General features: G+C 32.6%; 1 protein-coding gene across 1 annotated transcript in view; it reads right to left on the bottom strand.

The window, feature by feature from the left end:
• Positions 1-1,023: 1,023 nt before the first annotated feature.
• LOC111696082 (uncharacterized) overlaps positions 1,024-15,470 on the bottom strand; it is a 15,740-nt gene continuing 1,293 nt past the window's right edge. Inside the window, exons 2-14 of the mRNA XM_023465613.1 lie at positions 14,590-14,784; positions 13,717-13,782; positions 12,986-13,163; positions 12,206-12,268; positions 11,902-11,975; positions 10,126-10,237; positions 8,886-8,949; positions 8,314-8,361; positions 7,288-7,349; positions 6,487-6,538; positions 5,629-5,803; positions 2,183-2,357; positions 1,024-1,829 (exon numbers count right to left, since the gene is read on the bottom strand). Of these exons, the coding sequence (XP_023321381.1) occupies positions 1,764-1,829; positions 2,183-2,357; positions 5,629-5,803; positions 6,487-6,538; positions 7,288-7,349; positions 8,314-8,361; positions 8,886-8,949; positions 10,126-10,237; positions 11,902-11,975; positions 12,206-12,268; positions 12,986-13,163; positions 13,717-13,782; positions 14,590-14,784 (1,330 nt within the window). The 3' untranslated portion in view covers positions 1,024-1,763. The remainder of the gene's footprint in view (positions 1,830-2,182; positions 2,358-5,628; positions 5,804-6,486; positions 6,539-7,287; positions 7,350-8,313; positions 8,362-8,885; positions 8,950-10,125; positions 10,238-11,901; positions 11,976-12,205; positions 12,269-12,985; positions 13,164-13,716; positions 13,783-14,589; positions 14,785-15,470) is intronic.

Raw genomic sequence — 15,470 nt, 5'->3', positions numbered from 1 at the left:
CAAACTATTTTTATTTGGACCAAAACTAATAGATTTATGTTGTTTTAGTCTATTTCCGGGCTCCAGGGGCGTAGAAGCAGGACTTTAAAGTTTTGCTTATTTATCATTATATACAGGGTGTCCCACATCAAATTAGATCGCGTCAATGGGTCTAAATTACGATTTGGGGGAAAAATCAGAAAATTTAAGAAGAATGAATCATTTTAAAAAATTTAATAAGGCTAATAGAAAATTTTGTTGGCAGAAAATGCTAGATTTTTTGCGTATTATGTGCGTATTTTGGCGTTAAAAATTGTTGATAGTCTAATATGATAGGAGACGCTCTGTATATTTACCAAATGTATTGCAAATCAAAAAATTGTAAATTGTCTGTATTTTAAACAAGGCAGCAAAACTTTATTAAATTTCTCTCGCTTTGAAAATTCCAAAATTGAAAAGTGAAAACTTGACACAATGGAAGTTTGATTCAATTGAATGAGGAGGGCAGGGGGCCTTTGTTTTTATTTATTTCCAAAAGCACCAAAAGCTTGCTCTTGAAATTGTGTTTTTACAATCCTAAAGGTTTGAACCTTGAACCATGTGAGTGCATGAATGAAATAGGAAATTTTTACTAAGAGTGAGAACCAATATGCGGTATTTGAATTTAGTTTAATTACGTACACCCCTTATTAAAGTCTCCATGTAAAATGCCGCAAATTATTCCTAAATTTGATTCAGTCTGATTCATTGCCAGCTACGTATATCGACGCAAAAAAAGCATTTTAAATGGAAATATTAACCTTCAAAAGGCTAGTTTTTTTAATTATTATCACACAAACTGCTGTAAAAGTTTCATCTAAAAATGGAATACCAGAATTTAACAAAAAATTGACCGAGCAGAGTTTGAAACTTTTGAATCATTAATCTGTATCCTTTATGTTTCAACGGATTCAGTTAATTATTTTAAGGTCTAACCCATTAAGAGGCACACAAAATCTGACCAGTTCTTAAATGCTTTCTCTGATATCCACAAAAATGTGTTACACAATAAAAATCCACTATGTATTCTACTAGATAAAATGAATAAAAATAATGTTAACAAATATTAAAGGTCATGATAATACAATAAATAAAAATAAACAAAACATGTATGCACATTGTACAATATCCAACAGGGTTACAACAAATATTTATTGATGTGTTTGTTTAGTAAAAATCAACGAAATGTCAGGCGTAATAAAAGTCATTAACAGTCCGATATTTGTCGTTGGTTTCCCTTCAAAACCTTCCACAAATACTAAAACTAAAAGTTTGTCAGCCTAAATCTGTTTTCAATACATTTGTTTGGGACTCAAAATTTGAAAATGTGTTATGAGCTTTATGACTATGTAGAGTAACACAATATCCATGGGATTTATGACTAGAAGAAGATCATGTTTAAAAGCTTTATGACTAGAAGAAGATCATGTTTAAAAGCTTTATGACTAGAAGAAGATCATGTTTAAAAGCTTTTTGACTAGAAGTAGATCATGTTTAAAAGCTTTATGACTAGCTGATGATCGTATTATGAGCTCTTTGACTAGAAGTAGATCATGTTTATAAGCTCTAAGACTATCTGAAGATCATAATATAAGCCTTATGACTAGAAGATAATTTTAAAGGACAGTTATCATCATTATGGCAGATGAATATAACATCATGCGTCTGATATATAAGATCATTATCATCTCTATAGATAATTCTGATCTCTGTCATGGTGATGATGATTCTGAAAATGATGATCTCTACGATGATGAGGCAGCAGCAACAGCCTTCAAAGCAACCTCCGCTAAATTAGTTCCCTGACTTTCCTAAAAAATCGTAAAAAACTTAAATAAAAAATAATCCGCCAATGATCTAATAAAATTTAAATTTTCTAGAAAGAATATTGGAAAGCTAAATATTGAAATATCAATGGTTTACACATCAGAGATCGGAACTTTTGTGTGGATATTGAACACTTTGTATTGATATCAAATGTGGGCACTTGTATATTGGAGGATTAGTGCTTGATCCCTTTCTTTAGTGTATAATAATGATGAATTAAATTACTCCGTGCGCGTGACTCTGAAGATGATCCCAGATTCGAAGTTTAGGTGTTTGGCGAGCATTAATTAATTCCTGTTTATGTGGTAACAAATATAAAAGAAAAAAATGTACAAACCATTAGTTTCATGATTATAGAAGTAACTCCTGCTGGATCCCAGGGGCAGGTCCCTCGGAAATATGAATCACATTTCAATCCTTCTCCGCTTGTCCCTAATCCGTCCTTCCCTGCTTCAACTTGATCCAAGAGAGCGGATTGAGTCGGACCAAGGAATCCCCGGACGACAGGATGACTAAATATTTTGTAAGGTTATAACCATTAAAGGGAGTGTTCGTGAAAAGTGTAAGGGAGTATAAGAATGATCCTAAAGTAGATTATGAATAGTTTTGAACCACTTTTATATCTATCGGATGTTTCTTAAGAAAGAACCCGGGAGTGTTGTTAATCGTTTTGGTTCGATTTTTAACCAAATCTAATAAAACTTCGACGATTTCAAAACTTTATTCTGTTATAGTTTACAAGACATCCAATCTCTAAATTTGTTTACATTCCCCCAGACAGTACAGTACACAATACACATTTTGAGACATTAGATTTGGGGGTTCCTGGTTTATCTTCTTGGATTTCATTTCCTAACTTAAAAACTGGTCTTTGATTATCTTTCTTCTTTGAAACCGTTTGGATGTTTGGGCCAAACAAGTTGACTAATTTCTGAAGTTTATTCAGAACTCAAACTTAAGATGGCAAATTAATTTAAAAGAAAACTTTAAACTTTTCGAAAGCATTTAGTATAATTTTATAAAATTAAGTAAAACCAAATATTTTCTCAAATTAAATTATTCTCTAGCTGAGCAACTTGGTTTCATTAACTAATTAACAAATAGCTTGAAAACTCTTAGATTAAAGAATTCTGTTCATTTAAACTCACTCATCCCAAACTCCATTCCTTCCTTTCAGATTTAGATTGATTTAAACTAATCCTACTTCAGGTTAAGTTTGAACTGACTAACCACATTTGAGGTTTAGATTGAATTAAACTAGTCCTACTTCAGGTTTATTTTGATCTGACTAACCACATTCTAGGTTTAGTTTTTGCTGACTAACCACATTCTAGGTTTAGATTGAGTTAAACTTGTCCTACTTCAGTTTAAGTTTGAGTTGAATAACCACATTCGAGGTTTAAATAGAGTTAAACTTGTCCTATACTTCAGGTTAAGTTTGAGCTGACTAACCACATTAGAGGTTTAAATTGAGTTAAACTAGTCCTATACTTCAGGTTAAGTTTGAGCTGACTAACCACATTAGAGGTTTAAATTGAGTTAAACTAGTCCTATACTTCAGGTTAAGTTTGAGCTGACTAACCACATTAGAGGTTTAAATTGAGTTAAACTAGTCCTATACTTCAGGTTAAGTTTGAGCTGACTAACCACATTAGAGGTTTAAATTGAGTTAAACTAGTCCTATACTTCAGGTTAAGTTTGAGCTGACTAACCACATTAGAGGTTTAAATTGAGTTAAACTAGTCCTATACTTCAGGTTAAGTTTGAGCTGACTAACCACATTAGAGGTTTAAATTGAGTTAAACTAGTCCCATACTTCAGGTTAAGTTTGAGCTGACTAACCACATTCTAGGTTTAGATTGAGTTACACTAGTCCTTCTTCAAGTTTGAGCTGACTAACCACATTCTAGGTTTAAATTGAGTTAAACTATTCCTATACTTCAGGTTAAGTTTGAGCTGACTAACCACATTAGAGGTTTGAATAGAGTTAAACTAGTCCTACTTCAGGTTAAGTTTGAGCTGACTAACCACATTCGAGGTTGAGATTGAGTTAAACTAGTCCTACTTCAGATTAAGTTTGAGCTGAATAACCACATTCGAGGTTTGAATAGAGTTAAACTAGTCCTATACTTCAGTTTAAGTTTGAGCTGAATAACCACATTCTAGGTTTAGATTGAGTTAAACTAGTCCTACTTCAGGTTAAGTTTGAGCTGACTAACCACATTCGAGGTTTAGATTGAGTTAAACTAGTCCTACTTCAGGTTAAGTTTCAGATGACTAACCACATTAGACGTTTAAATTGAGTTAAACTAGTCCTACTTCAGATTAAGTTTGAGCTGACTAACCACATTAGAGGTTTAAATTGAGTTAATAAGTCCTACTTCAAATTAAGTTTGAGCTGACTAACCACATTAGAGGTTTAAATTGAGTTAAACTAGTCCTACTTCAGATTAAGTTTGAGCTGACTAACCACATTAGAGGTTTAAATTGAGTTAAACTAGTCCTACTTCAGATTAAGTTTGAGCTGAATAACCACATTAGAGGTTTAAATTGAGTTAAACTAGTCCTATACTTCAGGTTAAGTTTGAGCTGAATAACCACATTCGAGGTTTAGATTGAGTTAAACTAGTCCTACGTCAGTTTAAGTTTGAGCTGAATAACCACATTCGAGGTTCAGATTGAGTTAAACTAGTCCTACTTCAGGTTAAGTTTGAGCTGAACTAACCTAAGGCAAGATTAAGACTAACCATATTACGCGGTTTTCTTAGTTTACATGACACCTAGTTTATTTTGAATAGAGCTCAATTTGTAATAAATATCGGGTAACACGATATTCTGTAAACCTGCAGTACTTTGTACATTATTAATTATCTAGGTTTGTAAACTTCTACGTAAAACCCATTAATCATTTGAACTTTGCTTCAAATGATTACATGTAACAAATACAGCAATCCCCATATTTGTTAAAATGAACATACCTAGATATATTAAACATACATGAGCTACGAAATATGATTAAAACATGCATTGTGATTAGATTAACAACGTTATATCTATCATCGTAAATCTTATAAATACGTACATTAAACTTGTAACTACGTCGATTCACGTTAACTTGTAACATAAGATATCTAAAATAAACTAGTTTAAATAAATACTCCGTACTGTTTACTGCGAGAGAGTAATCGTTCCTTGTTTTGATAAACAGGTTGAGGATCGTGTCCTAGTTGAGGCATTGATAGTTTACCAGATCGTGTTCAAGTTGAGGCAATTATGGCTGAAGATCGTGTCTTAGTTGAGGCATTGATAGCTCAAGATCTTGTCCTAGTTAAGATATTGATAGTTTACGAGATCGTTTTCTAGCTGAGGCATTGCTAGTTTACGAGATCGTGTCCTGGTTGAGATATTGATAGTCTACGAGATCTTGTCCTAGTTGAGGCATTGATAGCTCAAGATCTTTTCCTAGTTGAGGCATTGATAGTTTACGAGATCGTGTCCTAGTTGTGACATTGATAGTTAATTCCTAGTGTCCGTGATGACATCATAGATAGCTTACGAGATCGTGCCCAGTGGTAGTTGCGTTGATCATTTAAGAGTTCGTGTCCTGGTTGACATAGTTGACCAGATTATATCCGACATTGATAGCTAAGCGAAACTAGATTGTACCTGGATAGATACGGGTTAGAGAAACCATTCTGGAGTTGGGTATTTACTACAAATTTGCTACAGGCTCAGCTAAACTTGAACTTCCCTTGCTCCAGGTTGAACTAGATTTAAACTAACCTTGCTGCAGATTTTGCTAGAGTTTTCACAATGAAGGATGATGATTGAGTTTCTTTATCGTAAAGAGAAGAGCAGATGGATTTAGCAACACAACCTCTAGAATCTATATTAAACTCCTGGAGTGCAGAATCTACAGTATTCGCCAGAGCAACTAGTCCTCCTGCATCCTCATCACCTAAACATTACTCAGGGTATCAACAAACCTAGACATTGCTCAGGGTATCAACAAACCTAAACATTACTCAGGGTATCAACAAACCTAGATATTACTCAGGGTATCAACACACCTAGACATTACTCAGGGTATCAACAAACGTAGACATTACTCAGGGTATCAACAAACCTAAACATTACTCAGGGTATCAACAAACCTATATATTACTCAGGGTATCAACAAACCTAAACATTACTCAGGGTATCAACAAACCTAAACATTACTCAGGGTATCAACAAACGTAGACATTACTCAGGGTATCAACAAACATAAACATTACTCAGGGTATCAACAAACCTATATATTACTCAGGGTATCAACAAACTTAAACATTACTCAGGGTATCAACAAACCTAAACATTACTCAGGGTATCAACAAACCTAGATATTACTCAGGGTATCAACAAACCTAAACATTACTCAGGGTATCAACAAACCTAGATATTAATCAGGGTATCAACAAACCTAAACATTACTCAGGGTATCAACAAACCTAAACATTACTCAGGGTATCAACAAACCTAGATATTACTCAGGGTATCAACAAACGTAGACATTACTCAGGGTATCAACAAACCTAGATATTACTCAGTGCATTAACAAACCTAAACATTACTCAGGGTATAAAATCTCCTTATACTTACTTCTTCCCCAATTGAAGGAGGAAAGATTTATCCCTGTTAACCAATAGATCGCCTGCAAGTAAAAAGTCGAAAATTCAGTTTCCATATATGGTTTTGTACCTTTTGCTAGATATATGTCATTTTTTTCGGTATGCGTGATGTAGTTTTAAAAAGTTTCTGTTAAAAGCCAACTATTATTTCTAATTATTTTGGATGACAAGCTGCTGTATATACTACATAGTTTGATTTTTTCATTCATGATGTGGGTATTAAAAATTACCTTTCAAAAGACAATTTTTGTTTAAATTAAAATTATTTTTTGGTGAACTTTACCCCAATATAGGCTGCATGGAAGGTAGAGCGTTTGCCCCCCCCCCTTTACATTTAGTTTTTTCTCACCAGCACTCTTCTTTTTGACACTTTTAACTTGAAATTCCTTGACTTTAAAAAATAGTAATTTAAATTTTTTTGCCTTTTATTAATGCATAGATGAGTAGGGTACATGACGCTCGAAAGACTGGTCAGATTTAAAAAGTTAAAATATCCCATTATTATTGTTATATAAGCTAAAGATCTATAATTTACATTTTTGAAAAGCCCGAAACACGTACGTTTCATCTTATTAATTTGTTAAAACAATTTAAATTTTTTTACGTTTTCCGACCTTTTTTCTATGAACATAGATTGAAACTCCATACTTTTAATATAAGGCTTTTTAACAGAAGGAGAGTTACATACATAGATTCAGAACCCCCAGCCTTTGTTTTGTGGAACCATTTGAAATCCCAAAATACCTAAAATATAATGATTGAATAAGGTTACCTGAGGGAGAATAAAGACTGATGCTATCGCAATAACAACGAATGTGATGATAGATGTTGTATCTACAGTTCAATTTAATCATTTTATTCTTCACAAACTTCAGCATAGGAGAAGAAAAAAGTTTGAGCCAAACTTCTAATTAAAACTTTGATTGGATTTATGAAGTTATAAAAAGTTTTCTAGTATAATACAAGTTTGGAGAGATGTGAAGAACGGAGACGAGGAAGCAAAAACTAGCAGTGGTTAATATAAAGAAGGATATTTACCAATACACATTTATAAATAAACTTGCATTTAGGGCGCTTCGTGTCCGTCTTCTATTTCAACTGAGAACATTTTCTCTTTGTATACATTGTAAAACAAATAAGTTGCGGATTTTATAACAAAAATTAGCGGATTTTCAAAATTTAATGAAAATCGAATTTTGTTGGAGGCAAAACTTTAAAATGTTGATCATCTATAAACCTTCTCTGGGGACATGTGAGGTACCACGCAAAATTTGGCCCCGATCGGTTCAGCCGTTTTGACGTTTATTGGATACAAACGGACAGACGAACAGACAAGCAAAGTAGTACAGGGTTATCCACAAAAATATGACACTTCAGAGACGAATATGGTTAATATAGCTCTTATTTCTTGCATTCATAGTTTCCTCCATTTTTAAACTTTGTTATACCATATTATTTTATGATACCTCAAGGTAACTATATTCAAGGCAGAATTAACCTTTTTGTAAAACTTTTGTAACCCTGTATTTAAATGGTCAAAAAACGCCACCAGTTTGCCTTAGTAGGTTCAAATTCAGGTCTTAAAAATGTAAGCTTGACTCATTTGATTGAACGGACTGTTGACTATATGCATAAAGAAAATAATACGACCTAATTTGTACCCCCCCCCCTCAAGAAATGGAGAACAAAAAAGTTACGCTTCGAGCACATCTCTTCATGAAACCCGAGAAGATAATTTTGTTTGCCAACCCTCCTATTAAAAAGAATACCAAGTGTTAATTTTGATTAAATTACTGTCCTATATTTCCAAAATCAAGAATATTTCCAATATCTCCGAAATTTCCTCCTACAAAATATAAACGTGAATAATTAATAAAACGGAGGCGCGCAATGTTGCGCAACCATGGGCGTACTCAGAAATGGGTCCAGGGGTGAGTTTTAATTTTTTTTCCAAAGAGGTTTGGCACCCGTTGGGGTCTGAAAACCTCCTGGAAACCATAGAATTTACTGATCCAGGGAAGCTGAGCCACCTTAGCCCCATCCCCCTACACCTAAGTATCCCCCTCTAAGTATCACGCCAGAGATAAAACCAAGATTTTAGTTTTTAATTTTTTCTATAATGAATTTTGTGTCCTAATTTGTTGGTATATCTTTAAATTTATATCTTATTATATATTACTAGCTGGATTACTCGGCGTTGCAAAGATTTTTTAAAACAATTTCAAACAAAAAAGTCCGTTTTTAAGCCTTTGTCAACAACGGGGTACCCATGAGTTCCTTAAAAAATCAGCCAATTTTATCCAGCCGTTTGGCCAGCTATAACGAAATAGATGAGCAAAGAGCTTTATTTTATAGATGCATTATACTAACCAAGAATATTAGTAATTGAAGTGAGAGGGATGGATAAGAATGGAACTGTGAAGGTTAAACCAAGCTAAAATATAAAAAAAAACATATTTATATCACCTTTCTTCTAAGAATGTACACTGTACAGTGTGTGCTGCATACTGTACAGTGTACAGTGTACTTTGTGTGTAGGTAAATGTTTAAAAGTATAGTTCTGAACTCATGAATAATGTACGGTATGATATTTTCATTTTCTTAAATTAAGTGTTTTTAATTTTCTTAAAGGGAGTGTTCGCGAAAAATGAAAGGGGGTATAGGCTTACGGCAAAAAAAATAAGCGCTTTTTATCGCTACTAATCTTACTTCTATCTGTTGTGTCTATGAGAAGAAAATGGTTAAAAACGACTTGCACTGAAGAACGTAGCGTCCATACAAATTCAGAGAGTTGAAACATTCAACTAGGATCGTAAAAAAATCAATTTAATTCCAAACAAATCATTCAGATATTACAACCAATAATCATCGATATTTTTTCGACATATTCGTAAATAGTTAATATTTCATAATATTTTTTTTATTTTTTATGACCTTTGAAAACATTTATTTCTGTTTCGAGGATTTTTGATAATGAAGACGACATTTTCATATTTTCCATGAATTTTTGAAAATCCAGCGCCAGCGAAGTAATATTTAAACAAACAAAAACAAAAATATTATGAAATATCAACTATATACGAATGAGTCTAAAAATAATTTATGATAATTGTTTGTAATATCTGAATGATTTGTTTGGAATTAAATTGATTATTTTACGATCCGAGTTGAATATTGAACTTTCTGAATTTGTATTTGTTTGTTCTTCAGCATGAGTCGTTTTTAACAATTATCTCCTTACAGACGCAACAAATAGAAGTAAGATTAGTAGTGATCAAAAGCGCTTTTTTGCTGTAAGCCTATACCCCCTTTCATTTTTCGCGAACACTCCCTTTAAATTAAGTGTTAATAAGGAATTATATTTGCTTTTGCGGAAAAGTAAAAAACTTAATACAAGGTTACCCACAAAGGATGACGACTTGAAACTCTTTAAATATAACATTCAGGGGGTATATTTTGGAGTTCTGCTTTAAAAATAAGAATAGATAAATTCCGTACAGTCGTCTCTGAAGTTTCATCCTTTATGGGTAGCCTTGTACCTAGTATTTTGACCCAGCCTTCAACTGTATGTACTTTTGTCCGGGTAAAACTCCTCAGTTTAAACTTGCACCTGGATATCCTTGCTCGTGGTTCCAGTAAGACCTAGATATTTAGTAAGGTGGTTCGTGGTACCACTGGGACTATTGTATCCACCCCCGCTGTATCCGGTATCAAACACAGATCTAAAATTTAAGATGAAACTAATCAATTGTAATAAAAAAACGCTTCAACGTGGGAGAGTGGGCATGGAGGGGGATATCATAAAAATTATGATTTCGTTAAATATTGTGGACAAGCTGATAATGTATATTTCAAGGAAAATTTTTTAAAGTCGGAGCATTTTAATATTAATTTAATATTAAATACTAGTCTAAACATTTTAGATTTTGATAACTTTTATATAAGAAACTTTTTAAATTCTCAAAACAATAACTTTGATTTTGATGTAACATTTTACAGAAATAACGTGGGTTTATTTTTTGTATAAAGAAACGCAAATGTTTATTTTACCTGTAAAGGCTGGGGGGTCTAAATCTATGTATAGCCGGGGGGCATTTGGCGTTTAAGTGATAAATTTATAAAGTCAAAAATTTAGTTTTTCAAGCAAAGGAATAATTTTTAGACTCTAAGGTTAGTAACACCCAAAAAAGTAGTCTTTTTGGTGTATTTTTACGGTGAACAAAACAAGTCCAGGTGGGAGGGGGGGGGGGGGCAAAAAAAATTTAAAAAAGGTATTAATATTTTTTTTTCAAAAAAGGGGTTTTTAAGGGGGGGTACAATGTTGCCAGGGGGGGGGCCAACAATTTTTTTTTGTGCGCTTACGCACGCAAATTGTGCCCCCCCTAAACAAAAGCCCTCGTACGCCCCTGTTAGGGTTAAGAGGATTTCAGAGCCTATTATGATTATTAACTATACTTCTATTTTTATATTATGTCTCATCATTATACAAATAATAATCCAATTCGAATAATTCACAGAAATTTTAGAAAATGTTCGGAAATCAATTTCAAACTACAATCTAAAAGGTTAAATGCTAAAAATTACATTTGTAAAATATAAATCCAAAAACATTGTATTTCACCCTGTATAATTATCTATATTTACAAAAATATAAAGTTTTGTTAAAAACTGGACAGCATGAAATTTTATTAAGTAACACTATATTAAATGCACTTAGTCATCATTGTAGTAGGAAGTGAGGACAGTAATTAGGGAAAAATATTTATAAAACATTGCAAAAACTAGATATAGGATTGCAAAAACATAGATACACAAAGGATAAGAATTCAGGGACGACATAAAAGATCTATTCAACATTTGTTCTTGAAATCATGGTTCCATGCTAAATTTTTAATATTATTTTGAAATGAAACGAAACCTGATAAGGCACGTCCAAACCAAACCAAATACGACACATGTACAATTATATAAACAAAAAATGACGCGTTTACAAATATTTAAGCAAACCAATATGCAGTATACAACACACGTGTCTAATTATTTAAACCAAACCAAATATGACACATGCAGAAATATTAAACCAAACCAAATATTACATGGGAAACAGTATGAAAACCCCCAAAAAATATATATTTATCATTAAGACCAAACCAAATATGAAATGTAAGTGTATGTAAAATTGTTCGTGTAATTGTAAACCAGCATTATTAAGAATCGTGAAAGTGAGCCAAACAAACTTTGAAATGTGTATGCAAGCCAAACCAAATATGTCACTTTTTTTAAACAAAACCAAATTTGTCATATCAATGCACACCAAATAAAATATGTCACGTTACCAAACCAAATATGTCATGTTATGTAACCAAACCAAATAATTATTCTCTACCTGACTCCGACATTACTTCCTTCAGCTGTTAAATAATCCTCCTCTACTGGACCGGTCAAACTGTTGGGAAGAACCTGACAATAGAAATTTAGGTTTTCGCCATTATCTGGCGTACAGGGATAAAATATTTACTTTGACATTGATTGATTTAATCGATTTAATGTCGATTCAGTTTTTCATTTTCTAGAAGAAACTTATCTTTCATAGTTAATTATGCAATGTAAAATAAACTAATTTTTGTATCAATAAAAATTGTTTAAATGCTTGAAATCTGATTCTGAGAACCACATGTGATTAATCCAACCTCTTCTTTAATAAGACCCTGGAACGGGTTCGGAAAGAATTGGTTTGCTCTTTCTCCCATTGCCTAAACAGAACAGAGATGAAAAGATTTTGTGATTTAGGATAATTTGGAAGAAAATGAGTTATTGCCACAAACTCAAATTTTCTAATCATAAAATATCTTTGCAACCTGATAGTGTAAACCTTTAATATTTCAAACTTGGATTATTTGATCAGACTGAAATCATAGTTTTAAAATATCTAAGTTCTACGACATTGGGTTGGAAAGATATAGGGATAAGAAAATCAGAGTTTGTGGCAAAGACTCAATTTCTTTCTGGTTAAATCTGGGTTTCATGGTTTGTGTCTCAAGAACACAGGGTTGGTACTATGAATGGTCTAAGCCCAAACAAAAAACGAGGCTACCCAAAAATATTGTTTTTACACCCTGTACAATCAGAAATAATTCGTAACAATTGTTTACTCCTATGTCCTGATCTGAAAACGGCCTGATTTTTACAATTTTAACCTTTGGCAACGTGTGCGGGAAAAGCAGTGAAGTGAAAAAATTGTCGAGTAACCTTGAATATTATTTAATCTTTTAGTATACGGAGCAGAACTACAGATTTATGTAAAATATATCAGAGTCAAACCGTGAAATCTAATTCCAGCCTCATACAAGTATACTGTAATATCATGGTAGAGATGCAAGCATTAATTCTAGGAAAATATGAAAACCATCTTTTTTAAGAAAGAAAAATTTCATTTTAAAAAACAATAAAAGTTGGAATTAAATCTAAACCTTCTCCTGCATTTTCTTCTCCTGCTCCAGCATCTTCCTGTTCTGCTCCCATATCTCCAGCTGCTGGAGGAGCTGCTCCTTCTGTTCAGGAGATAATTCGTCCTCCCTGGCCAGGAGAGCTAGCAGCTGCTTCTCCTGTTCCATCAGTTTACTCAGCTTATTATCAGTATCAACTCTTCTAAACACATAGACATGGTTTAGTATCATTATCAGTATCAACTCTTCTAAACACATAGACAAGTTTTAGTATCAGTATCAACTCTTCTAAACACATAGACATGGTTTAGTTTCAGTATTAACTCTTCTAAACACATAGACATGGTTTAGTTTCAGTATCAACTCTTCTAAACACATAGACAAGGTTTAGTATCAGTATACACCATTCTAAACACATAGGCAAGGTTTAGTATCAGTATTCACCCTTCTAAACACATAGACATGGTTTAGTATCAGTATCAACCCTTCTAAACACATAGGCAAGGTTTAGTATCAGTATCAACTCTTCTAAACACATAGACATGGTTTAGTATCAGTATCAACTCTTCTAAACACATAGATAAGGTTTAGTATCAACTCTTCTATACACATAGACATGGTTTAGTATCAACTTTCATCCTTTCATCTATTTCTCATAAATGTGTAATTTGTAATTTAAAAATAGACCTTGGACTTACTTAAGGAAATGAAAATATAATAAAAACCACCGTATAAACTTCATAAAGTAGACATACCTTTCTGCCTGTTGAACCTGTGGTATCGGAGAAACTCCTGCAAATCCTTTCGGAGCTTCAGATACCCTAGAGAAGAAAACATTTAATCTCCTACGTATAATATAGTCAACATTAATGGGCACCTATAAATAGACTGTATTGACTGATTAGAGTAAGATGCTATGTTCATTAGTGAGTTTCTACCGACTTCTAAATTAAAGGGACTGACTGTAAAAGTAATCTTTAGTGACCTTCAAGATATAAAAAGTGACTTGCAGATTTATGTAAGAGGAAAAAAGATGGATGTTGTCAGAATTTAACACTTTTTCAGATAGAAAGCAACAATATCTTTTTCAATGTTGCGTAAATGAAAATGAAAAGGGTCCCATGGTGAATTAGGCGGGAAAATCTGTAATTGAGAGATCAATTGAAAATATAATTATAAAATGGAGTCTCTACATATACTCACGTTGTTTGTTTGTTTGTTTGTTTGTTTGTTACCAACAAGCGTCAAAACTTTTTTGGGGATCTCGCAACATTTAGGGTGTGGCTATGGTCTGAATTATAAATTTGACTAAGCTACGATTTTATTTAAATTTTGAAAAATTCACCAAATAAATTAAAAATAAACTGTAAAAAGTTTCATGGTTATTGTTTTATTCAAGAGCTGAAACTAAAATTCTAATATACAAAATTTAGTTTTGAAAACTAAAAAATATTATTTATTGGATAAATATTATCGTGAGAAATACAAGAATTGAAAGAGGGAAAATCCGAAAAGATAATCTATCAAATCCTGCGACAGGACCAAGAGATTGAGTTTAGTTTGAAGGTAATAGAAAATTCAAATCTTTTCAGAAATACAAAATAAATTCTGAGAAATTTTAATCTTACTTTGAATCTACACTTGAAGGTTCAAGCTGTTCAGGTTTCATCAGATCCGTGACTCTCATTGAGTTCTGTAAAGCCGGAGAAAAATGTTTTTGTTTCCTTGAACCCTGAACCTGAACCTGCTCCGGGAAGCTGGACACCATGGGTTCCATTGATTCCGTTCTACTCTCAAACTGTGAGTAGTACTCGTCAAGGAATCTAAATAATTATAAAGAATTTAATTCATTCTACATCATAGTTTCTCAGTTATACCATTCTACATCATAGTTTCTCAGTTATACCAAAGAAAACTTTGAAAAGGAATTGAGTTATTTCCGTAAACTCAAATTTTCGAATCCCTAAATTTGTGCACCGAATGGTTTATAGATCTTTGATATTTCAAACTGAGAATATTTAATCTAACAGAATTCATAGTTTGAAATATCTAAGGTCTACGGCATTTGATTACAAAGATATAGAGATTAGAAAATCATAGTTTGTGACAAAGACTCAATTCCTTTGAAAATTTAAATCCAAAACAATATGAATATTTTTACTGACTCCATTCTAGGCACGACTCACGAAGATTTAAATTAAATCTGTCAAAACTAAAGAAATCTTTATATTGAAATTGAAATGAAAAGACTGATTTCTTTTAAAAATAATAATTCAAAGAATTTTAAACTCTGAGGAATTATATGATCTTCAACCATGTTTACTTTTACTAAAGTTACGTAAAGTAGAATAGTTATAAACTTTATTGTGCAGTACACACTGTGCCACTACATATTTTCATCACGGTGTGAATAATCTTTATTGTGCAGTACACACTGTGCCACTACATATTTTCATCACGGTGTGAATAATCTTTATTGTGCAGTACACACTGTGCCACTACATATTTT

This window comes from Eurytemora carolleeae, unplaced genomic scaffold (genome assembly GCF_000591075.1).
Source record: "Eurytemora carolleeae unplaced genomic scaffold, Eaff_2.0 scaffold113, whole genome shotgun sequence".
Lineage (NCBI taxonomy): Eukaryota > Metazoa > Arthropoda > Copepoda > Calanoida > Temoridae > Eurytemora > Eurytemora carolleeae.
The sequence above is the reverse complement of the archived record's forward strand: the minus strand, read 5'-3'. Positions and strand labels throughout refer to the sequence as shown.